Source organism: Leptonotus elevatus, chromosome 17 (assembly GCF_054856555.1).
Source record: "Leptonotus elevatus isolate MCC_2025b chromosome 17, RoL_Lele_1.0, whole genome shotgun sequence".
NCBI lineage: Eukaryota > Metazoa > Chordata > Actinopteri > Syngnathiformes > Syngnathidae > Leptonotus > Leptonotus elevatus.
The window spans coordinates 8204667-8228388 of record NC_141255.1 but is presented as its reverse complement, the minus strand read 5'-3'; the positions used below and the strand labels follow the sequence as shown (position 1 = coordinate 8228388).

Genomic DNA, 23722 nt, shown 5'->3' with positions numbered 1-23722 from the left:
CTGTACACTAAAGCCAAGTCGAATAAAGTACAGTTCATATGGCAAATTATGTACAATCAAATAGAATTGTATAAATGTTGTATTCCATTTATTTAAATGCACAACCCTATGGGTTAGGGGTAACCTAACCCTCCTCCATTCTATTCCTTCATAGTTGACTCTACTTTAATCTACTGACGGGTCTTTTCTACTCAGCTCAACTACAATGCTTTCTACTGTAGTCTTTTCTATTCTACTATATTTGACTATTGACTATTGTATTGCACACAACCCCATTTTACTATATTCTACATTTTTGATATTACAATAGAATAAAATGGCATCAATCAATTAGAAAAGGGGGGAGTATGATAGTGTGAATTAGTGGCGTCCCAGTCCACTACAACTCCCAGAATGCTTTCCGTCTGCAAAGCAATGTCGGCCATCTTTGAAAGTAGCGGTGAAGAAAGATTGATGCGGTAAGCTCTTTTTTTTATCTTTTAAATTCTTCCACTGCATTTAGTTTCTCTTCTCGGGTGCATCGACTAAACATTTAAGCCGCAGGGGCTTGTCGTTCCCTCACCCTGGTGACCTTTCTCCCGCCACGAGGCTTCCTCAGCCTTTTGTTGTTGTTGTTCTACTAGCAGCTAGTCGAGCTCCAGGGGCCCAAATTGCAAGAAAAAACAGCATACTAGAGAACTTTTGACCCAACTCCACCCGGAACCGGCTCCACTCGATCAATTAATTCACTCGATGGCCCCAGAGATCCTCTGAAAGGATTATAACGAATCCGTTCGTTTCTTTAGCTTCATTTAGCCACAATGCTAAGAGTCCTCTCATATCAGTCAGTAAGCTGCCAACTGATGTGACGTCAAGCTCCAATTCTTCCTAATATGTTTACTGGCTCTACTAAACAACAAATGAAAACGTGAGCTCCACTTACTCGCTCACCGGCGTGGGAAAGTAATGACGTTAGCTTTCGTGGCTAACTGTAGCCGTTTGCGACAGTGCCGCACGTCAAGCGTCACGTCAGCCACGCAGCCGTCCGGCGCCAACTTTTAAGATTTGCGCCACAAAATGAGAAGACAAAGACCTTCTAAGGAAAGTCCAGTCTTCTAACCTTTATGCCAACTTTCCTTAACCTTTGTGGGATGATGTCATTGGGTCAAAGAGAGATGAAAAGGTGCTTACTGAAAAGGTGCACTGGTTCAAAATCTCAAATAACTCCACTTGTCCTAACTGACGTCATAGCGTGACGGCGAGTATTGCTGACGTAATAAAATGGAAAGGAAAAATAAGTATTTGTGAAGGTTCACTGATGATGTTTTTCATTGATTTTGGAATTACTAGAAATGGGCATTTTCTAGTAATTTGTATGGAAGCACAGTAGCAGTAGCACACCTTGTCTTTTGCTTTGAACGTACATTTCTTGGTTTCATCGACTATCCTATTGTGACCAAAAACTTTTTTTTAAAACATTATTTATTTAAAGTCTCGTGTGTGTAACTCGAGCATCTTTGCGTAATCTGTCAACTATGTCCGTACTTTTGCATTAAATATTGCTGCCATAAAGAATTGTGGGTAATATTTTTTTGTAAAGATTGGACAAGAGTAGACTTTGCTAAAGGTGGCTTAAAGGTTGTATCCAGGCACCTTTCCTAAGCATTTGTCAAATTTGAATGATCTTATCTTCCAAGCACTTTTGACTAATCTTACTCGGATAAATTAGGGACGGAAATTAATTTACTAAGCAAAAACGAGAATCCAAAAAGTAGTCTGTAATTACTGAAAACTTGTTGGAGAAAGTCACGTCATGGAAACAATTTAGCTCAAATAAATTTTTCTTTTTGTGGAACACTTCACATGTGAAGACTAAAATCATGTTTGAAGTCATGTCTCCTTTCTTTCCTGAACAAATGACATGGAAGGGTTTGTCCACTAGTCGTGCTGTTGATGCTTTTGCCACGCTGAAGTAGGTGTCGCGTAATTTTTTGTGTGTGTATTTTGTCAGGTGACACGGCGGACATGTTTGGGGCTAACCGGAAGAAGTTTATGGAGGCGGGGCTGGAGGGCGACTACGTGGCGGCGGCTGACGAGTCGAGCGGCCTCTACTACAGTCAGCCGTCCGTTTTCCCGCCGCACCGCGCCGACAAAGACGTAAGCGGCGCCGTCGATGACCTCATCAACATTAAAGCCGGTGGACGTCAGCGGGATGACTTTGTTTTTCAGATTATGGCATCGTCCTCTGCCTCGTCCTCGGGACAGCTTTCGCAGCTGGGGGCCAGTCTCTACGGGCCTCAGAGTAAGTCGGCACCAAATGTCAGGTCACACATATATGAAGAAGCATTCACATCTATGGCAATTTTTCGTCTTGTATGAAGCTAACACGTTTAGGAATGTGGGCAGCGAAACTCATTTGAGTACAGAGAAAACATGCAAACGGCACACAGGAAGCCTGGAGCCTGAATTCGAACCATTTGACCAACCAGGTGCTGATTCCTCTTATTGTCGTTTGTGGTGCGTTCAGGTGCGCTCGGCTTCCCTATGCGCGCCATCAACAGCAGCGCGGCGCCGCCACCACTAAGTCGAAGCGGACTTGGTCAGTCGAGCGCCGGACAGCTGAGCGGTCACGCCGGCGCCCCTGCCGGCGGGATGCACACGCCGCCCTCGCCCAGCAGGTACGCCGCACCCACTTGCAACTCAACGTACGGAATCGCGGCACAACTAGTTGCAGACGGTCAGCAAATGATCAAAACTAGTTGCAGAGGAACAAAAACTAATTGCAGGTGGTCATAACTTGTGCGCGTGTCTCGACAGGGGGATTCTGCCAATGAACAGCCGCAGCGTCCTCAACCATAACCAGCAGGTGGGCGGGCCCGCGGGCCAGCCAATCGGGATGGGAGGAGAACGAGGGGGCGGGGCCGGGGGGAGAAGTCCCGGCAGGTCGTCGCCAAGCATCATCGGAATGCCCAAACAGTCGCGGCAAGCCTTCACCATCAACAGGTACCCCCTGACCTTTGACCTGCAAATCAGGAGGTCATGTGACTTGTGTGTGTGTGTGTGTGTGTGTGTGTGTGTCAGCATGTCAGGTTTCGGCGTGAGCAGGAATCCTGGATTCAACATCTTCAACGGCACAGGTAAACATAAACAATATAATTAGGATGGATTATCTTCAGTGCTGTGCAAAAGTCTCAAAGGGGAAGTCAACCTAGAATCTGAATTCAGCAGCTTTTTAATCCATCTGAGCGGCCATTTTGCTACTTGCTATCAACTGAAAATGACATCACAGTTGCGCAAGGCTCAGGTAACGACCAATCACGGCTCAGCTTGCGAATGTCACATGATCAAACTGAGAAAACAGGTGAGCCGTTAGGGTTAAGGTCGACTTCCCCTTGAAGCTTTGCCGACTACAATTTGAATACTGCAGTGGTACTCGATTTCATTTCTGACCTGTGTCGCGTTTGTAGACGGCAGCGAGAACGTGACGGGTCTGGACTTGTCCGACTTCCCGGCGCTGGCGGACCGCAGTCGGAGGGACGGAGGCGCCAACCCCGCGCCGCTGCTCAACCCGCTGGCCGGGCGGGCACCCTACGGTGAGTGAGCAAGAGAGGGAGGGATTCGTTTGGTCACGGTCGTCGCGGCGACACCTGTGATGCCGCGCCCCTCCCCGCAGTTGGCATGGTAACCAAGCCGTCCAGTGAGCAGTCGCAAGACTTCTCCATCCACAATGAGGATTTCCCAGCTCTACCGGGCCCAAACTATCAGACCAAAGACCCCAGCGGCACCAGCGACGACTGCAAAACGGTGAAATGCGCACACACACAATCTCACTGTAAAGCTGTGTGTGACTTCTGGTCAGCTGACTCTCATCTCCACCAATCAGAACCTCAGCTCTTCAGGTAAGCCCACCTCCAACTCAGATGGTCCAAAGTTTCCAGGTGACAAAAGTTCTGTGTCGGCGAGCAGCAACAACCAGCACAAAAAAGGAATACAGGTGCTTCCTGATGGTAAGAGAGAGACACACACACACACACACACACACACACACACACACACACACACGTGACTCGAACCCGTGTGCACGACAGGACGCGTGACCAACATCCCTATCGGCATGGTAACGGATCAGTTCGGCATGATCGGCCTGCTGACGTTCATCCGGGCGGCCGAGACGGATCCCGGCATGGTGCACCTGGCCCTCGGATCCGACCTCACCACGCTGGGCCTCAACCTCAACTCGCCAGAGTACGGCTGCGCCGTCGCCACGGCAACACCGCCTCTCCGGCACCGCTCATTTTCTCTTGTCATCCTTCAGGAACCTGTACCCCAAGTTTGCGTCTCCGTGGGCGTCGGCGCCGTGTCGGCCGCAGGACATCGGTCAGTTAGGAGACACACACACACGTGAGTGCTGAGTAATTGGAGCTTGTTTGTTTTTCTCCCTGGCAGACTTCCACGTACCATCGGAATACTTGACCAATATCCACATACGGGACAAGGTACGGCTGTGTGTGTTTCATGTCTCTGTGTGTGCGTGTGTTGACATTTCGCTGCCGTCCAGCTGGCCGCCATCAAGTTGTCTCGCTACGGTGAGGACCTCCTGTTTTACCTTTACTACATGAACGGCGGCGACCTGCTGCAGCTGCTGGCCGCTGTCGAGCTGTGAGAGCCACGCACGCACGCACATGCACATGCACGTCGTACCCACTCACGTGACCATGCGTGTGTGTTAGCTTTAACAGGGACTGGCGCTACCACAAGGAGGAGCGCGTGTGGATCACGCGGGCACCCGGCATGGAGCCGTCGCTCAAGACAAATGCCTACGAGAGGGGAACGTACTACTTTTTTGACTGCCTCAATTGGAGGAAGGTTGCCAAGGTAACGTGCGCACGTACAAACACACGCACACACACACACACACACACTCACTCACGCCCTCCCCCCAATCAGGAGTTCCACCTGGAATATGACAAACTGGAAGAGCGACCTCACGTTCCCTCCACCTTCAACTACAACCCCGCCCAGCAGGCCTTCTGATTGGCTGCCCACCCGCCAGCCCTCCTACCATTGGCCGTCCGGGAAGAGGGTGTTTCCATTTTAACTGGCATTTTTCTGACCTCTTTTTTTCCAAGGGGATCCTTTTTCTAAGGGGATGCTGACGTCCAATTGCGGTCAGCACCCTCAGCAGGTCAGGACAGGAAGTGGACGTTGTAGCACCCTTTCACAATAAAAGAGAAAAAGCATCATGATGTCATGTGCTTTGGGGACATCGCGCACACGGCCACGGAAAGCCCGCTAAGCAGTTAGTCCAACTTGCACATGTACTAGTACACTTTTTGTCCTCACGGTGTCACTAGTAAAGATTTTTCCACTAGTGTGCAATTAAAATTTACTAGTAAACTACTGTGCTGCATTTGGAACAGTACGAGGCTCAATTGGTTGTCATGTGACTAGTAGCCTCCTGGACACTACTTGTACAGTGTTCCTTCTTTTATCGCTGGAGTTACTTTTTTTTTTTTTTTTAAATACCCGCAAGAAGGTGAATTTTGCGTAGAATTATTTTTTACATTTATTATATATATATATTTTAGGACTGTAACCCCTCACCACACACTTTAAACACTTCACAACAGGCATTAATATTTACACTCTCAATGTTCAAAGCTTTATAGATTTTAAAAACTAGGTACGCTACTGTAAAAACAAAGAATGCAAAATTAACATTACATGTCCTACTAGTGTGTAAAATGTCTTGTGTAGGTCAAAAGTGGCAATATTAGTGGAATAAGCATACAGTAAAACTAGTAGTTGTCCGACTGGTAGTCGTTCTACTAATGCGCAAAAATGTCAAGCCTTTTATTTCATATCCTTGACATAAAGCTGAATGTCCATGTACTAGTACACTGTTCGTCCTCACTAGGTCAAACCAGCGCACTAATAGAACGACCAGTTTTACAACTAGTAGTTTTTCCACTTCTGCCTTTCATGACACGATGACATTTCTGGGCACTTGTAGGACAACTACATGTTTATTGTGTGGCAAAGCGGCGTACTATTTGACATCTAGCGGGAAGTTAAACGTTAACTAGTAGGAGCTTACCGGTTGAATTTGTCACTTAATAGCCTGACCCGTCCTACTACGATGCCAAAGTTGTCCTGTAATAGGACAAAAAGTGTACTAGTACACACCAGAAGTGGAATAATTGCTCATAGGGATTTCCGCAAACACGCCTCCCATTTCGTTTTTCGTTTGTCATCCAAGCAAAGAGGATGTCCCCGCATTCCTTTGACTCTCCACAGGAGGGCGCCCGCAGCCGGTTGCCATGGAGACAGCCTCCTGGGCCCCCTGCCAGTTTCCATGACAACACTTCACCGGACTCAATATGGCAGCTAGTGTTTTCATAGCAACAAATATTTTTTTTCATTTTTTTTTTCATAGCAACAAATAAATATTCTGATAATGAAACTTGTGTCATCTGTCAACCAATTACTAACAGCATCGTGACATCACTGCGCTTCCTCACTTTGTCCGCGTGGTGGCGCCATCAGCTGATGGAGGAGTAAGACGAGGCGGAACCCTAACTGAGGGCTTTCATAAATATAAGAAAATACTTAAATACATTCATGTAAACGGTCAATTTCAAGAAAACAGTAAGATACAAAAAAATAATAGCTTTAAAATTATATTTTCTTATGAATATATGGGAAAAAGACATCGTAACTCGGATTTCTGAGTTCAAAGTGCACACTTCCTGGTATGAAGTCGGAAAAATCAACCTTAACCTTACTTGAATGCAGCATACTTCTATCGAGGAGGAAGGCGATTGACAAAGGAGTGAGGCGGATAGAAATATAACACACATACGCACGCGCAAACATAGTCATAGTGAGCACGTAGCAGTGTTTTATTGTGAAAGGTGACAGGAAGCCGTGCTTGTGTTTTCCCCGTTGCTCAGAACCGACGACTGGTGAGACAGAACACTGACGAGTGACGTGACGACCCTTTTGTTTTCTCACGACGTGATGGGACGCGCTTGCTCACGTCGCTTTGACAAATTTCCCAAACCACCTCGTGCAGCCTTGCATGGCCGACCAGCTCGCTTTGCTAGAGTCGAGCGTCATGTCATTCACGCAGTCATGCAACTAAACCGGAACTTTCAATCTGTCACGCGGCGTTTTTCTTTGCGCCAGTTCATGCATTTGATTCACAACAGGAAATGAATGTTGACGTACCATTTCTCAATTCTCATCATCTTGTAGCGTTAGCATTGACTCCGGTGACTTCCTGTTTTGGGTTTGGCTCTGCCTTCCTCCTAGCGCCTCTTGATACTCAATGTCAATATTGGTATGGTGGTATAATTATTATTAGGGATGTTCATTACCACTTTTTTTGAGAACGATACTCAAATATTCAGTACTCACGAGAGACCCCCCCCCCCAAAAAAAGACAGATAATTACTTTTTTTAAAGACCTATATATCCCAATTATAGCAAATTTCCTTAAAATTGCTTAAAATTAATGGCAATTATATTTTTTAAGTTTGCTCATAATAGTAATTTCGCATACAGCACACAATAAAATAAAATAAATTAAATAAATTAAAATAAATAAAATGAAACAATTAATCCATTGGCCAGGAAGAAAGAAGAAGTCCCAATCAAAATATGTGGTTGTACAACTTCCTTTTAAGCCTTAAAAGGAAGTTGTACAACCACATATTTGAAGGAATACAGTGAAGTGCAAAGAATTGGACTGAATACAATAGTAAATTAGTAATATCTTCCATGTTAGGAATTCCTCAAGCTCTTTAGTGTGTGATGTTTAATTATATCTTGCTTTGAAAGCCATGCTTTTAATTTGAAACGGTTAGGGTTAGGGTCTTCGTTCGTCATTCACCCCATAGCAGTGCAGTGGTCAATCACGATATACTAAATAATATACAAAAATCAATAAATGCAAAATAACCATTTCTGCCTTTAGTTCCTGACCGAAAAACGGCCACAAGAGCGGGGGCTGATACCAGTTTCGATGTTTGTCGCGATTACAGATACCGTGAAATGCGTCCTGGTGTCGACACTCGCCCATCCCTAATTCTTATAATAATAACAATAATAATAATACATATAAATATCTAATGATAATCGGTCAGGACGCATCCCCCCACACAAAACAATAATTGACATTCAAGCACACGACTTCAAGCTTTAAGTGTATTGAAGTTGTTAAACAACTAAATATTTTTTTTTTACAGGACATACATTTTCTTCATTTTGTGGCTCAGCTAAAACTAAAACAATACATCTATAAACAAGTGCTTTTTATTTTTTTTTAGCTTAGAAATGCTGACATTAAAAAGTGTTCAAATATATACTTCCTGGTATTGATTATTCATCATATTTACATCCAGTAATAACTTTAAATATGGACGTGAAGAAGTCTAATATAAAAATAAATGCATTCTCTTTCCTTTCTCATCAATGACACGTGACCTCCCGTCTCCGTGACGACGCTTCCTGTCCATCAGCGGCCTGAGTGGATCAGCTCTGAAACGGAAACACGGCAAGGTGGCGTGAGGTGATGTCATAGGGTAATGAGATGGTGACACTCGTTCTCACCGCGGCACAAGTCCGGGTCGAAGTTTTCGTAGATGGCGTAGTCGCTCCGATGTTTGCGTGCTCTCAGGACGTCGCGCACGCATTGATGCAGGAAGGCGTACTGACACTGCAACAGGAAGTGTCATCACCAGGACGCGTCCGTGCCATTGGGGCATGTGTGGGTGGGCGTGGCCTCACCTCGGTCTGCACCATGTGCTGGCGGTGGAGGCGCAGGTCAAACACGCAGCCGTACACGTCCACGCCGCCTTTGGCGTCCAGCTGCTGCAGCAGGCGGTCCAGCGCGATGAAGGTTCCCGTGCGGCCCACGCCCGCGCTAAACACAAACGTACGCTAAAAAGCCGTACTTGGACCCAATTTGGGGGGTTTCTGTGTCACATGGTAAAGAATGCGCGGGGTTCAACCTGCAGTGGACGACGGTGGGCCCGACGGTGGAGGCGGCCGAGCGGTCCACGAAGTCGCGGACGGTCCTGACGAATTGGACGAGGGAGTGCGTGCCGTCGGGGACGCCGTGGTCGGGCCACACGGTGAAGTGGAAGTGGCGGACGGTGCGGGGGCTGCCGCCTCTCTCCTGCAGGGGGCGCAGTCGCGTCACTTAACGGAGGCCCACGGTAACAGACGCTCACGGTGACTCACCGAGGAAATCCGGAAGTCGCGGACGGTCCACTCGGGAAGAACCGACTCGGATGTCATCTGGACCAGCAGCTCACCGTAGTACGTCGCCTCCTTGTGGCAAGGCCAGTACTGCTCGCACTTCACCTGCGCGCCAACAATGCAATCGTCATTGCGTGACGACATCATAACATTACCAAGACGTCATTGTAGAGGTGCAATAATAAATCGACAACTAATTGATTATCAAAGTAATTGGTAATTATTTCTAGTAAAATCGTTTAGATATCTAGTCTAGATAATGTTTGTAAATAAGAATTAGTTCGCAAACATTCTTACCTGGTAAAATAAAGATTGGAAGAAAAAATAAATAAATTATATATATATACACACACGCATATATACATCACTTCATGACATCATGGCATGATGGCGACGTGGAAAAAAACACATTATGATTGTGACGTCATCGCAATATCATGACATCATTGTCATCCCATCATCATCCTCAACGCGCTGATCTAAATATATGACTGGAAAGCTGGTAGCCCACACACGCCCGTGTAAGCCGTTGAAGCGACAGGGCGGCCATCTTGCTCCTCCCATCTCGCGAGCAGACTACTAGTAAAGTAAGTAAAAAAAACAAGTAAATGAATAAATGGACTGCATGTGCTGCTTTGAAGACCCCCTTTTTCTTTTATCACTCAACCCAAATATTAGATTTGGCAGAGGCATTTTTTGTTGAATTACAGGTATAATAATTCTTTAATTAAAAATATACAAGTTTCCTCCAGTAAACATCATTAGGCATATAATTTATACATGTATTTAAGGCAAGTTGTAAAATGTCTGAAGTCCTCTTGTTTATATGTTTAACAAATTAAAACATCATAAATCATGCTGTTTCTACTAAGTACTGTCTCACTGTCCAATTTCGATACTGTAAATGTATAAGATCGTATGCCGAGAAACGTTTCTTGGGAGTAGCAATATGGCGGCCTTGCGGCTTCAAAAGTCTTGGCCTATCGGCTATCCAGTCATATATTCAGATCAGTGCCTCAACGTGACAAAATCCTGACCTACCCGTCCCTTCTCCACGCACTGAGTCACCATGACGACGACGCGCACGCCGTGTTCCCACAGCATCCTCCAGAAGTCGTCCTTGGTGGCGGGCAGTGGGCCTTGCGTGGCCACGTACTCGCGCCGGAAGTTGTGACCCTGGAACGCAACCGCGGCGCGTTACAAACAGGACACGCCCAAAGCGTGCGTTCGTGCGCACTTACGGGAACGTAGCTGCCGTTGATGTAGTCGGAACACGAGTCGTCGTCCAGACACGACAACTTGACACGCGTGGAATCATCTAGAAACGAGCAAAAGCGTTAAAACAAGCGGAGGCGAGCGATCAGCGGGCGACGACTGACAGAAAGTGAACGCACACGGCAGGATGTTGTTGTAGCGGTTCTTGCCGCGGTTCTCGGGCAGACGCGACGCCTCCATGGTCTGACTGCGGCCCACGTCCTTCAGGTCCTTCCAGTCACAGCGCAAGTTAGCTCGGCTCGTTCCGTTGCTCGGACTCGCCCGCCGATTGCTTACCTCAAACTCCTCGGACATCAGCACGCTGGCGTCCGCTTGGAGCTTCAACACGTGCGACTCAAAGTGACTCGCTTTCACCGGGCTGCACGCACACACACGCACTCGTCACGTTGCGTCACACGCCAATCCGGAACAACTTCGGCTCGCACTCACCTGGTCACGCGACGAGCGCTGTCGAGGACAAAAAGCATATTAGTCAGCATGAAATGCGCACACACACACACACACACACGCACACACTGACCTCCTGACCCCCACGTACATGCCAGCATTGGGCACCTCCTTCCACAGATTCATCCTCATCACCGGGTTCTCTTGCGCCGCCCTGCTGAATGAAACATGGCAACCACACGCATTGAGGAGCCGACGGGGAAAATCCCGAAAAATTCAGAAGGTGCCGGCTGAATAATACGTACACTTTCCTCACTCGGTGTCTGTACAGGAGGAGGGACACCACGGCCACCGTCACGCCTAACAGGAACATGCTGGCGCTCAGGCCCTCCACTGCGCCCCCTAGTGGCTCTAACAGCAACCACGCACGCACTCATGTCACGCAAAAGCTGTGTGGTACATGCGTGTGAGACTTACCTGCGTGTGTCCTGAGTGGCGAGGACAGGTAGGTGTCGCTAAAGAGCGGTTGAGGAAACTCTTTGCCGGTTTCGTCAAACAGTCGTGTGAACGCTCGCACGCCAAGTCTGCACGCACACACAATCAGGAGCTTGTAAGTGTGTTGTTTCCTATGAAGAACATGCGCCTCCTGGTGGCGACCTGTAAGAAGTTCTCTGCTTGAGCGGCCCGTCGCAGAAGTCTCCGTAGCTGTCACTCAAGTAGGAGTCGTCACGGAAACGGTCACAGGCCCCGCCCAGTCGGTCGCCTCCTGCCCCCAAGTTGACCTCCACCAACTGAGCAAAGGGATTGGTGGGTCAGCTTGCATACGTGTGTGTGTGTGCCTTTGTCTTTGCTATATTGTGGGGCCCATACACGCGTGTTTTTCCAGGTTCAACTCATTGTGGGGACTGGCTTGAAATTGTGGGGACATTTTGGTGGTCCCCACAAGTTAAGACCTCTTTTTGAGGTTCAAGACTTGGTTTTAGAATTTAGGTTTGAATTGGGTTATGGTTGAGGTTAGGGTAAGGAATGGGGGTAAGGCAATCATTTTTGATGGTTGGGGCTAGGAAATGCATGATGTCAATGAGATGGCCCCACGATGATACAAAGACAAACGTGTGTGTGTGTGTGAGTGTGGGTTTATATCACATCGTAAGGACCATTTTCTGGGTTTTTACTATCATTGTGGCGACCACGTGTCCTTGTGGGGACAGTTTGGTGGTCCACATGAGTCCAAACCTCTTTTTGAGGGTCAAAACTTTTTTTTTTAGAGTTTAGGTTTGAATTGGGTTTTGGTTTAGGTTAGAGTAAGGCAGTCAGTTGTGATGGTTAAGGTTAGAGTAAGGGTCTAGGAAATGCATTATGTCAATGAAATGTCCCCACTACAAATGTAAACCCAAAATGTGTGTGTGTGTGTGTGTGTGTTAGACCTGGCTGGCTGCCATGTTGGCATCCTGCGGGCATCTGTTGACGAAGTAGGCGCTCTGGTAGGCCCTGACGGAGGCGTTGTTGACGTAGTGGCGGTAGGAGGGCAGCGGGTGGCGCTGCTCTGGCAGTAGAAGGTCGTTGGCTGTTTTACAGCAGAAGCGTCAGCTTAGAAAGGGACAGGAAGTGAAAGACGCCTCATCAAAATAAAAGAGTACCGTCCGACTGGGCCACGATGACGGCGAAGTATCTGACGGCGCCGTTGACGTCGCTGAACCATGAGCAGTTGAAGCGGAACAAGATGGACGACGGCGTCACCTTGGCCGCGGTGGAGCTCACACTCACGCTGGGGGGCGGGGCCGGGGGACCTGGGAGGAAAGCCGTTGGACAGTCAGCCTGTCAATCAAACAACTGAACGTGTGTGTGTGTGTGTGTGTGTGTGTGTATACACTCACGGTCAATCATGGTGACGGCCGTGTGTGCTGTTGGTGTGCTCGTGTGTCCGTGCGACGCCACCCTCACAATAACCGCGTACTTCCTGAACGGGTCCAATTGGTCCAGGGTTACCGTGGTGACTTTGCCCTCCAGACGCAGGGCCGATGTCAGCTCTCCGTCGTCATGGCGACGACACTCGACCTCATACGAGTCCAAGTCGGACGCCGGAGGCGACCACGAACAAGACACGCACGATGACGACACGGGGACGCAGTGGAGTGAACGCAGGGGGGACGGACCTGCAAGCACACGCAAGAACGACATGTCAGGTCACACACACTAACACACACAGATCAAAATGTCCTCCACCCACTTATTGTGACGCTCCTCTGCATTGGTCGACTGGTGACGACAGGTCCGTCCCCAGTCCCGCCCCCGCTGACAGTCGCCACGGTGAAGTTGTAGCGTCGTCCCGGAAAAGCGCCGCCTAGCAGGCGAACGGTCAAATGCGTGCGATCCACGACCAGGCGGTCGGGGGGCGTCCACGCCACGGCGAAGCTGTCGTAGTCTCCGGAGGCGGGGCCGGCCCACGACAGCTCCAGCGTCTCATTGGTTGGGCCTTGCTTGATTGACAGCTGGGTGGGCGTGGCTGGAGCTAAAAAGAAAAAAAGTTCAAGATCAATTTATGTTTAGACGAGTTGTTTTCATGTGTGTTTGTGCTTACTGGTGCGTCCGAGTGTGGACGTGTTGCTGCTCATCTCTCCGCTGCGCGTGATGACGTCTACGCGATACAGCCTACCAGGAGCGAGACCCGTGAACACGTGACTGCTATGCTCCGCCCCCAGCAGCTCGGCTCCCACCACGGCGTCCGACATGTCCGACAACGTCACCTGACATCAACACCCAATCACATCTCACCTTTTTCTCACAAATATCCCATTTGGACGTTTTTTTGGAACGTCAGTTTTGCTGGTTTTGTCCGACCTGATAGGAGCTCCGGCGTCCGGCGCCATGACGCCAGCTGGTTGTCAGTTTGTCTGTTTGTCCAGAACTGTCCAACTGCAGCCACCCGACAGGAGAGGGCGCTATGGACAACGCAATCAAGAAGGCATGAGTGACAAGTTTGGTAGGAAAGTGACATCATCATCATAATCCTCATCATCGTCATCATTATCCTCATTCTCATCATCCACATCCACATCATTATCATCCTCATCTTCGCAATCATTCTCGTTTCATCGTCATCATCATCAACCTCTTCCTCATCCTCATCATCATTCTCGTCATCATCATCCTCCTCATCCTTCGCATCAAAGTCCTCATACTCATAGTCATCATTATTGTCATCTTTATCATCATCCTTATTATCATCATCATCATCCTCCTCATCTTCACCCTCGTCATCATCACCCTTGTCATTATCATCATCATCCTCATCCTCATCTTCACCCTCATCATCATCCTCATCATCATCATCTTCGCAATCATTCTCGTTCCATCGTCATCATCCTCATTCTTCTCATCAGCATCATAATCCTCCACATTCTCATCATCAACCTCTTCCTCATCATTACCATCCTCATAATCTTCATCATCACCATCATCATCCTCATCATCATCATCTGCATCATAGTCCTCATCATTCTCCTCATCATCATCATCTGCATCAGCATCAGACGACTAACCGGTCCTAGCGAGTACGGACGAGTCGCTGCTCAAACGTCGACTCCAGCTGACGACTTGCAGCCGGTGCAGACTTCCCGGCCGCAGGCCCGTAAACACGCACGCGTCCACGCCCGGCAAAACTTTCTGGACTCCCACCGGCTCTCCCAAAACCTGCGCCGCAAACAGAAACCCACGTTAAAAGCGGCAAATGAGGGAAAAGTGAACCTCCACAAACGCACCTGCTGATGCTGCTTGTCGCCGGCGGTTTCCTTCGCTTTGTCATCGTCTGGCTGCTCGGCCAACGCGAAGAGCGCCACCTCGTACACGTCCACGTGCCCGTCCGAGTGGTGCCACGAGAAGCCAAGAGATGATGAGTTGGCAGACGTCACCGTCAAATTGGACACGGCGGAGGGACCTGAACATGTGCGTTACAGGTAAGCAAACAAAAAAACACACTCCTACCCCCAACCGATTGTGACTCACGCGTTTGCCCTTCGGCCGTGACCTCGGCAGAGGCCACGCCCCCGCTGAGCGTCAGCACGGTGACGCGATACCACTTCCCGGCAGTCAGTCCATCCAGGCGGTGCGAGTGACTGCTGGCGGGCAGCGTCCGCTCGGCCAGTGTGATGCCGGAGCGGTCGCTGAGAAGCAGCCTGAAGGCGTCGTAGTGTCCCGCCGGCCGCTCCCACGTGACGGTCAGGCTGTGCGGCGTGTGCTCCTGGTCTGCCTGCAGGGCGCTCACGCGGGCCGGAGCTGGCGAGAAAAAAGGACAACGCACAACAGGAGACTGGTGTTAGGTTGCGACCAATTACTACTTTCCTATTTTTTATTTCAATGACTGACACAAGATATCGTGACTTCGGGGTATAAGACCTTCAAGCCGTTTGACTTTGGAGACTTTTGGGGTGTTTGACTTGTGGGGTACTAATTTTTAGGGCTTAGAATTTTGAATTTTGAGGCTTTTAACGCTCACTTGTGCGGCCGGACACCATGTTGCTGTTGGTCAGTTCGCCGCTGCGTGATTGGATGGTGAGGTTGTAGGCGTGGCCCGGGATCAGATCCAGGAAGTCCAGAGATGAGACGTGTTTGGGGACGAGCCGAGTTTCCACCACGCCGCCGCCCTGGAGAAAGGAAGTGATGGCAGGAAGTGACATCAGTACTGTTTTGTTTTTGTTTTTCTTGGAAAGGGTGAGTGGAGCCCGACTCACCATAGCGGACAACGAGACGACGTACACATCCACGTCACCAACAGCCGGCGTCCATGCAGCCGCCAGTCCCCCGTCCACAGGGGGGTGCTGTGGCATGAGGTGGAGGTTGGTCACCTTGGCGGGAACTGGACAGGAAGCCACAATGGCCAATCAGAATCAAGGAGACAGGGAAAATGACGCTCACTAGCATCAAGATGACCTCTCATACATACATTGAAACACTCTCACACATACTATGGAAATGCTCTTACTACGATGGAACAAAAAGACCATTTGAATAGAATAGTTCCACTTCATAAATCACGATTCGTTTTGAATCGTCTTTAATTGGCGAGATGGGTGTCGCACGGTACCTGTGCGTCCCTGGATGAAGAGCGCCCTCTGGTTGGGTCCGCTGAAGGTGGACACGACCATCTTGTAGAGGCGTCCAGCCGTTAGCGACGTGAATTTGTGTCGTCGCGCGTCGCTGCCCAGCGTGACCGGCGGGAACACACGCGTGTCGTTGAACAGCAGCGTGACCTGCATACACGTGAGCGCAACACACATGCTACGCTAACATGCTGAAGATGGAAACGAGTCAAGTGTCATTCTGCTGTACCTCATAGTGGTCCACATCTCCCGGGGCGGGGCTCCAGGTGACTGTCAGGTCAGCTGATCCTGCGTTGCTAAGCGACAAATTGGACACAGAGGCTGGAACTGACAAAAAAAAAAAAAAAAAAAAAGAGTTTTTTTTTTTTTACATAACATCAAAGAGGGCAGGTACAATTTTGTCAACTGACAGGTGCGTCCATCCGTGGAAGCGCTGCTGACGAGGTCTCCGCTCCACGTCTCCACGGTGACCGTGTAAAGCCGCCCGGGCGTTAGCGAGCCGAAGACGCAGTCGCTGCGTTCGGGCGCGACGCTTTGCTTCTGCACCACGCTGTTGTTGTACCACACCTCCACAACGTAAGCACCCACGTCGCCCGACGCGTGACGCCAGTACACCTGACAAACAACACTCTCATGCTCAAGCTAAGGATGCTCATGCTAAGGCGATTGTTTGCAGCGCACGGACGAGCTAACGCACCTTGAGGAAGTCGTCTCTAGCTGAATGCACGGCGGTCGGGTTTTGCACTGGGGCGGGTTCTGTGACACGGAACCAGACATTAAAGACGACAGAGGGTAGCAAGAAAAAAATAAGCTAAAATAGAAAACAGGAACAGAAAGACAATATTATGACAACATAAACAAGACATTATAAAACCACACATGGAACCTTTTTTCAACTTTCAACGACGTAAAGCAGTGAAATCAACAGGAAGTAGTCGGCGACCCTTACGTGTGCGTGCATGAACCCGGGTGGCGTTCTCCAAGCTCCCACTCCTGGTTGCTATGACGACAGTGTACATCCGTCCGGCCGTCAGGGAGCTGAATGAGCACTCGGGTGGAGACCACCTCGAAACGACCTGAGTGTGAACCGCCGCCCCGCCGCTGCCGCCATCCTCAAGGCGGACCAGGTAACTGTCAACTTCGCCAACTGCAGGATGCCAGGACACGTGCAGCGTATCCGGATGCCCGCCATTCACCACCGTTACCTCGGTAACAGATGCTGGGTCTGGAGGGCGCGAGAAAAACACATAACATTCGGAGGAGAATCTTCTCTGGGGATTTGGACCGTGTCGCTGGACTCACTGGTTCTCCCCTCCAGACTTGTGGCTTTGGACTGCACGCCGCCACTAACAGTAACAGCTTCCAGTCTGTAGAGAGCGCCAGCTGTTAAACCACAAAGCAGCAAGGAGGCGGGGCCAACAGGAACCGGAACGCTGTGGTTCTGAATAACAAGGCTGGAGAACAGCACACAACAGGTTAATGCTTACCTTTCACACACACACGACATATTTCGCCGTCAGTCCCACCTGTCCTTGAGTAGTGTGAGCATGTACGAGTCGACGTCCCCACGTGGTTTTTCCCACGATGCATAGAGGCTGTCCACGCCGACGCTGCGGAGCGTCATGGCGCTCAACGCCATGGGAACTGGAACACACACACTTGACTTCAGCAACAAATACGCACACATACGCAAGTACAAGAAGAAGACGAGGACCTGTCCGTCCCTGGACGAAGACAGACGCATTGAGATTTCCACTCCTTGTTGTGACGGTGATGTTGTAAATCCTCCCGGGCGTGAGGACGTTAAAGGTGCACTCCCTCATGTGAGGCTCCACCTCCCTGGTATCCACAGTGACGTTACCTGGACGACCGCAAAGTAGCCTGTTAGCTGCGAGCTGCCGCGTGAGAGCTCGTGGGCCGTTTGGGGCGGGCTTACCGTGGCGAAGGGTCAGGAAGTACGCGTCGCGTGACCCGGAGGTGGCGTGGCTCCACATGGCGCTCAGGGACGTTTCGTCGGCGTGACGAATGTGAAGGTCGCATGCGCGCGTGGGAACTGGGCACATCGCGATAATTAATGTACATGTGAGCAGGGTTATTATAGTTTTGGAATTTTCATTTTAGTTAGTTTTATTTCATTTTGAGTTTAGTTTTTTAAATTTAGTTAGTTTTAATTAGTTTTCTGGGTGGTTCTGTTATTAGTTTTAGTTATTTAACCTATTCGGACCCATAGATGATTGCAGTGGACATGACATATTCGTGTGTCTAAACCAATAATAATAATAATAATATTTGGATGATGTCAACACTTCTGGTTTCATGATTGGATCCTAGCTAACCAATCACAATCGCAAGTTGATTTGCATTATGTTCATGTTAAAAATGTTTCATATAAGCTTGGTAAGTTTACAACACGTTACATCCTGGCGTCCACTATAACAAATATACGGAAGAGGATTAGGGCCAGTGAAGAGAGAAAAAAAATGGTTGGCAAGTTTCTCACTTTATTCTCAGAATTCTAACTTTAAAGTCAGAATTCTGAGAATAAAGTCAGAATTCTGACTTTAAAGTTAGAATTCTGAGAATAAAATCAGAATTCTGACTTTAAAGTTAGAATTCTGAGAATAAAATCAGAATTCTGAGAATAAAATCAGAATTCTGATTTCATTAGTGTTACTATTATTCTCACTTTAAGGTAACATTTTTAGATTAAAATTAGAATTCTCACTTTAAAGTTAGAATTCTGAGAATAAAGTGAGAATTCTAACTTTATTAGTGCTACTATTATTCTCACTTTAAAGTCAGAATTCTGAGATTAAAGTCAGAATTCTGACTTTATTAGTGCTTTTTCTCCCTTCACTGGCCCTAATCCTCTTCCGTGCAAATAAAAACATCAGATAACCCCAATTTTTTTTATCCATGTTGTTCTTATGTGGGAAAAGTCCAAATCAGCCACAAAAAAATAAAATAAAAAAAAACACAGAGCAGAAAAAATGCAGGTCTAAAGGGGTAAAAAAAAAGAAAAGAAGCTTAGTTTAAATTAGTTTCAGTATTAGTTTTCGTTTTTAAAAGAAAAACATGTATTACTTGTGCAAGACAAACATGCAAAATTGTCGCCTCGGAGCAACGCCATCTGAAGGTGCTTTTCTATTGGTTGCTATTATCTATTATTATTATCAAAATAAATATACTTAAAATCACCCCTCATGCATTAATAAATAAATTACCAAAGACTAAAACGAAGGACATTTTCGCTATATTATAGTTAGTTGTAGTGTCAGTTATTTATTTTTTTAAAAAGCATTTTCTTTTTTCTTTTATTTTGTTAACAAAATTGTTTTTAGAATTGTAGTTTTTTTTGTTAGTTTTCGTTAACTACAATAAACTTGCACATGAGACATATTCGAGTATGTGTGTGTGTTTTATGCATGTCTCACGTGTGTTTCCTTCACAGCTGCTTTCTGTGGCCAGCGGTCCACTTTTGACGGATAGCACGGCTCGGTAGCGCCGTCCAGGAAGTAGTCCCGTCCCGGGGAAGGTAAAATTGACAGCCTCCTTGCCCAGGTTAGCTGCGACTATTTCCTGGGAGCCGTCATGGAGGACGAGTCGGTAGCCGTCCCAATGACCGGCGGGCGGCGCCCATGACAAGAAGAGACCCCCGGCGGGGGAGGGCATCAAGGCCAGGTGAGACACCACCGCAGGAGCTAAACACCAAGACGTGAGAATTGTTGAAATTAGACCGATATCAGATAATTGATTGAAAAACGACAGGACGCACACCACCCGGTCCCACCTGCGCGTGCATCAATCTCCGACGAGTCGTGCAGCTCGCCGCTCCGGGAGCTCACCGTCACGCGATAGGCCAAGCCGGGGGTCACCCCGTTCACTGTGACCTCGGTGGCGTTGGGATGGAGAATCATCCGTCGCGGGCGAGAGTCGTCCGACCGCAGCGACACCTCCAGGGCGTCCACATCGCCCGCGGGATGTCGCCACGACAACAGCAAGGCGGCGCCGTCGGCGGTGGCCGTCAGGTTGGTGACGGCGGCCGGCGCTAAAGACGAAACATTAGGGACGGCACAGGGCGAACTTTACACCAACTGAAAAGAAAATTTGACTTTGCGTTTTGATAAATTTGCTGACAGAAAAAGCAAATAAATGTCAACAACGTTAATGAACGTGTGCTATGGCAGCCGTCTTGGTTGGTACCCGTTTGAGTCTGGATGCTGGTGTGGTTGCGCAGACCGCCGGCCTCCGTTGCCATGGTAACTTTGTAGCGTCTGCCCGGCGTGAGCTTGTCAACAACGCGTGCGGTGGCGGTGCTCTCCAACGTCTCGTTCAGCAGCAGATGCGCTAGTGGGAGGGGCATACAGTCACATGACTCATCGGACGCTAGAGCAAACAAGTTGCGGAGACGTGCGAGGTGACGTACCAAAGTCGTCGTGCGCATCTCCGGAACGTTCCCACAGAAGGAGCCTGAAGCGCTGAGTCCTGCCTGGGCCCGCCTGCCAGGAAAGTCCCAAGCTGTCGCTCGACCTGGATGTCACACGCAGGCCCGACGGTGCTGAAGGACCTGACACACAAAAAACACACACAGGCAAGACAGATGCACACACACATGGTTAGAGCATCTCTGCTGCTCCCAGTGGTGAAATCAGGAAGTTACAAGAGGCCTACCATAACAACCTCAAAGACATTTAAAGGTCAGACAACTTGAGGGAAAAAAGTGAAAAGGTGACATTTATATAACAATGTTGTACTTTGGGGCGTTAACACACAGACACACACACGTACACGGAACAAAAGAACAATTGAGGACGGGAAATGAAGAGAGCTCGACCCAGCCTGGAATGGAAACAAAACAACTTCTGTTCTGGATGCCTTCCAACACACACACACACACATACACGCACACACACAGGCCCTATCGCCTCCCGTCAGCCAGCTCTCACTTCCTCTTTCTAATCAGAGGATTAGCGAGGGGAAGCTCCATTAGCGGCGAGACGTGCGGCCATTTTATCCCACTCACCAAGAACGCATGGAAGCGTTAGCTGCATGCTAAAGCTAACCGCAAAAGCCAGTGTCGAGTTTGTGTGTGTACAACTGATTTTTGTAAGTTTGGGAACAATATGACTAAAGCAGCAAAATTCCCCTGTTTACACCCATCCCAGGGGGCGGCCATTTTGCCACTTGCTGTCGACTGAAAATGACATCACAGTTGTTAAGGGCTATCATGGCTCACCTATTTTCTGAGTTTGGTCATGTCATGTTTACAAGCTGAGCTGTGATTGGTCATTTCCCTGAGCCCTGAGCAACTGTGATGTCATTTTCAGTCGAAAGCAAGTGGCAAAATGGCCGCCCCCTGAGATGGGTGTATTTTGCCGCTTTATTCATATTCCACAAAGCCAATATTAATCAGAATGCAGTTTTTAGACTAGCAGACATACAGCATATTATTGTAAAGAAAAAGTTAGGAGTTGAGTTTTCCTATTTAAAAAAAAAAGCTTCTCATATCTTGTAGATCCCACAAGATGGCAAGAAAGCTCAAATTGTGAGCAAGAAACAGGGTGCCGCCGCAGCCGTTGCGATCTCTGGCAACGATCTGAAGATAGCTCATATATCAAATTTTGGCTAAAAAAAACAAAACAGCAAAAATACAATTGGAAACACCTGGTAAGTTAGGTTTTAACGTGGCAGTGTTGTGTCTTGCCAACTTACTGGTGCACACGCTGATGTTGGCCACTTCCCGCATGCTACCGGAGTGAACGTGCAGCACGTACGCACTTCCCGGTTCCAACTGTTGCAGCTCACACGTGAAGACGCCATCTTGGAACCCCGACCCCTCACTTTCAGTCATGTTAGCCTCCACTTCCTGTCCTCTGTCTTGGTGGCTTTTTCTGGCGCATCGGGCATCTTCGGCGTCCGCAGACGACACAGCCAAGGAGCAGTTGCGTCCTTGCGCGTTAACAGTTATCTCCACGCTATCCCAATCGGACGTCACGTCACGGATGGACGGGCGACAACCATCGGACAACTCATCTGTCCGAGCCAAGATCAGCGTCTGATGGACATCAACATCATCATCATCATCGTTTTGTTTGTTTGTTTTTACCAAAACATTTTTTTTAATATATATATAAAACAGTGTTGCTGCGATTGGCTGGCAACCAGTTCAGGGTGTACCCCGCATACTGCCCGAAGCCAGCTGGGATAGGCTCCAGCAACCCCCGCGACCCTTGTGAGGACAAGCGGTACAGAAAATGGATGGATGGATGGATAAAACAGTGTTGTTCATACATTTAATTTAAAATGGCTTATCAATTACAATTGAATTGATTAAATAAAAATTTGATGATTTTGTTGCACTAAAATTTTCAATAAAAAAATGTTGAGTCAATGTGTGGTATTTTATATTTTTAAATAATTGCTAAACTGAATTATGGTAAATGTTACAAAAGTGCTCGAACCACTATATAGAGGGATAAGCAAGTGATACTAGGCATCAGTATCAGGCCGATATTAGGCCTTATTTGAAAGTATTGGTACTCTCGACGGCACCCTCTTGTGGTCGTTTTACAATCAGGACCTAGAAATTATACAAATAGAAAATTTCCATTTCATCATGTAATTTTAAGGAAAAATGCTATTTAAAGACAAATAAATATTTCTTTAAAATTATCTGACATTTTAAGAAATTGTATGCATCAAAAGTAGAAGTGGTATCTGTACTTGGTATTAGTACCAGTGACTGGTATTGGTCTGGAAAAAAGTGGTATCGAACTTAGTAAAATTAATATTTTCATACAAGTACCTAGCAAAATTCAATAAATTACTATTATAAACATCAAACTTATTTATTACTTATGACTGAGTTGAATTAATTATTTTTATTAACTTTTTTTTAAACTCCAAAATGTGTTTCATGAAATAATTGAGTTATTGGAAATAAAACTGCAAATTAATTATTTACATTGTGCAATTCATATTTTTATCAACTAGTTTTCACCAAGTGTTCACAAAAATAATAGTTTAACTGTTATATATATATATATATATACATTTAACATTTTAATTTATTTTATGATTTGGTATATCATATAAAAATAATTGTATCCGAAAATATTACTTTTAGCAAATAAAGTAATATTAGTCAAACACTGTCCTGGAACTGTTGATCATAATATCATAATTCCAAACCCGCTCATTTAATTCCCCCCAAAAAAAACAAAAAAAAATGAGATTTTTTTTTTCATACTTTCTTTTCTTTGACCTGGTCTACAAACAAGCTGATTTGAAAAGTTGAAACTTTTTCGTTTGTCCGAGCCTGCTTCAGGCACACAAAACAAGTCAATCAGGAAAACCACACTGCCTTGCTCAAGGGCACCTCGCCAACAAAAGCAACAACAAGAACAAAATGAGGCTTACCTGCAGCATCCACACAAAAGCGACGCTTCGCCAAAAGGAATGTGCCGCCATTTTGAATGTGGCGGGGAAGGTCGCAGCGTTCGTTCGCGGTGTCAGGCATGCTCGGCCGCTGGCCGCTTCTGCTGCGTGCGTGGACCGGTCGCTTTCCGCCAGCGCCGGCACAACTCCGGGAGCTCCGCCTTTCCTGTTCGCCTTCTTTGTCCTCCGCTTCCTGTCTGAGCGTGCTACAAATAAGTTGAACACCCACAAAAACACCTACTTGCATGCTGCAGCCGTTTTCCACAGCGCTTGTCTTCGGC

At 47.7% G+C, this 23722-nt stretch overlaps 2 protein-coding genes across 3 annotated transcripts; one reads left to right on the top strand and one right to left on the bottom strand.

Annotated features, from left to right (window-relative positions):
• The first annotated feature begins 390 nt into the window (after positions 1-390).
• LOC147159625 (CCR4-NOT transcription complex subunit 2-like) lies at positions 391-6442 on the top strand. Its single transcript, XM_086060017.1, has 15 exons — positions 391-458; positions 1991-2136; positions 2209-2281; positions 2507-2657; positions 2797-2982; positions 3061-3116; positions 3447-3572; positions 3653-3783; positions 3863-3986; positions 4068-4224; positions 4295-4356; positions 4426-4475; positions 4538-4638; positions 4710-4854; positions 4927-6442. Exons 2-15 carry the CDS (start codon positions 2005-2007, stop codon positions 5011-5013), a joined length of 1581 nt encoding a protein of 526 aa, XP_085916143.1. The 5' UTR covers positions 391-458; positions 1991-2004; the 3' UTR covers positions 5014-6442.
• A 1731-nt stretch (positions 6443-8173) lies between these two features.
• On the bottom strand, positions 8174-23610 carry ptprb (protein tyrosine phosphatase receptor type b). 2 transcript variants are annotated; one of them, XM_086059247.1, is made up of 40 exons: positions 23424-23610; positions 21717-22059; positions 20431-20571; positions 20208-20351; positions 19795-20052; positions 19439-19705; positions 17941-18057; positions 17719-17865; positions 17531-17648; positions 17307-17458; positions 16954-17229; positions 16702-16760; positions 16415-16619; positions 16234-16331; positions 15989-16154; positions 15636-15760; positions 15401-15548; positions 14911-15180; positions 14667-14842; positions 14448-14598; positions 13747-13847; positions 13487-13652; positions 13136-13417; positions 12783-13061; positions 12546-12695; positions 12333-12472; positions 11563-11696; positions 11383-11489; positions 11211-11316; positions 11039-11122; positions 10948-10965; positions 10795-10876; positions 10638-10728; positions 10485-10561; positions 10285-10419; positions 9226-9348; positions 8994-9160; positions 8770-8905; positions 8593-8698; positions 8174-8520 (listed from the first exon to the last, which is right to left on the bottom strand). In XM_086059247.1, exons 1-40 carry the CDS (start codon positions 23472-23474, stop codon positions 8498-8500), a joined length of 5919 nt encoding a protein of 1972 aa, XP_085915373.1. In that variant the 5' UTR covers positions 23475-23610; the 3' UTR covers positions 8174-8497. The 2 variants fall into 2 exon arrangements, with proteins under 2 accessions (XP_085915373.1, XP_085915374.1); XM_086059248.1 differs by having other exon boundaries at positions 11039-11119.
• Positions 23611-23722: the final 112 nt, after the last annotated feature.

Excerpts from the sequence above, each read along its gene's own strand:
- LOC147159625 (XM_086060017.1), top strand. The coding sequence starts at position 2,005 with ATGTTTGGGGCTAACCGGAAGAAGTTTATGGAGGCGGGGCTGGAGGGC. Across the intron at positions 2,658-2,796 it reads ACGCCGCCCTCGCCCAGCAG|GGGGATTCTGCCAATGAACA; the intron begins GTACGCCGCACC and ends GTGTCTCGACAG. Across the intron at positions 4,357-4,425 it reads GTGTCGGCCGCAGGACATCG|ACTTCCACGTACCATCGGAA; the intron begins GTCAGTTAGGAG and ends TCTCCCTGGCAG.
- ptprb (XM_086059247.1), bottom strand. The coding sequence starts at position 23,474 with ATGGCGGCACATTCCTTTTGGCGAAGCGTCGCTTTTGTGTGGATGCTG. Across the intron at positions 11,123-11,210 it reads AGACACCGAGTGAGGAAAGT|CAGGGCGGCGCAAGAGAACC; the intron begins GTACGTATTATT and ends TGTTTCATTCAG. Across the intron at positions 8,906-8,993 it reads CCCACCGTCGTCCACTGCAG|CGCGGGCGTGGGCCGCACGG; the intron begins GTTGAACCCCGC and ends GTTTGTGTTTAG.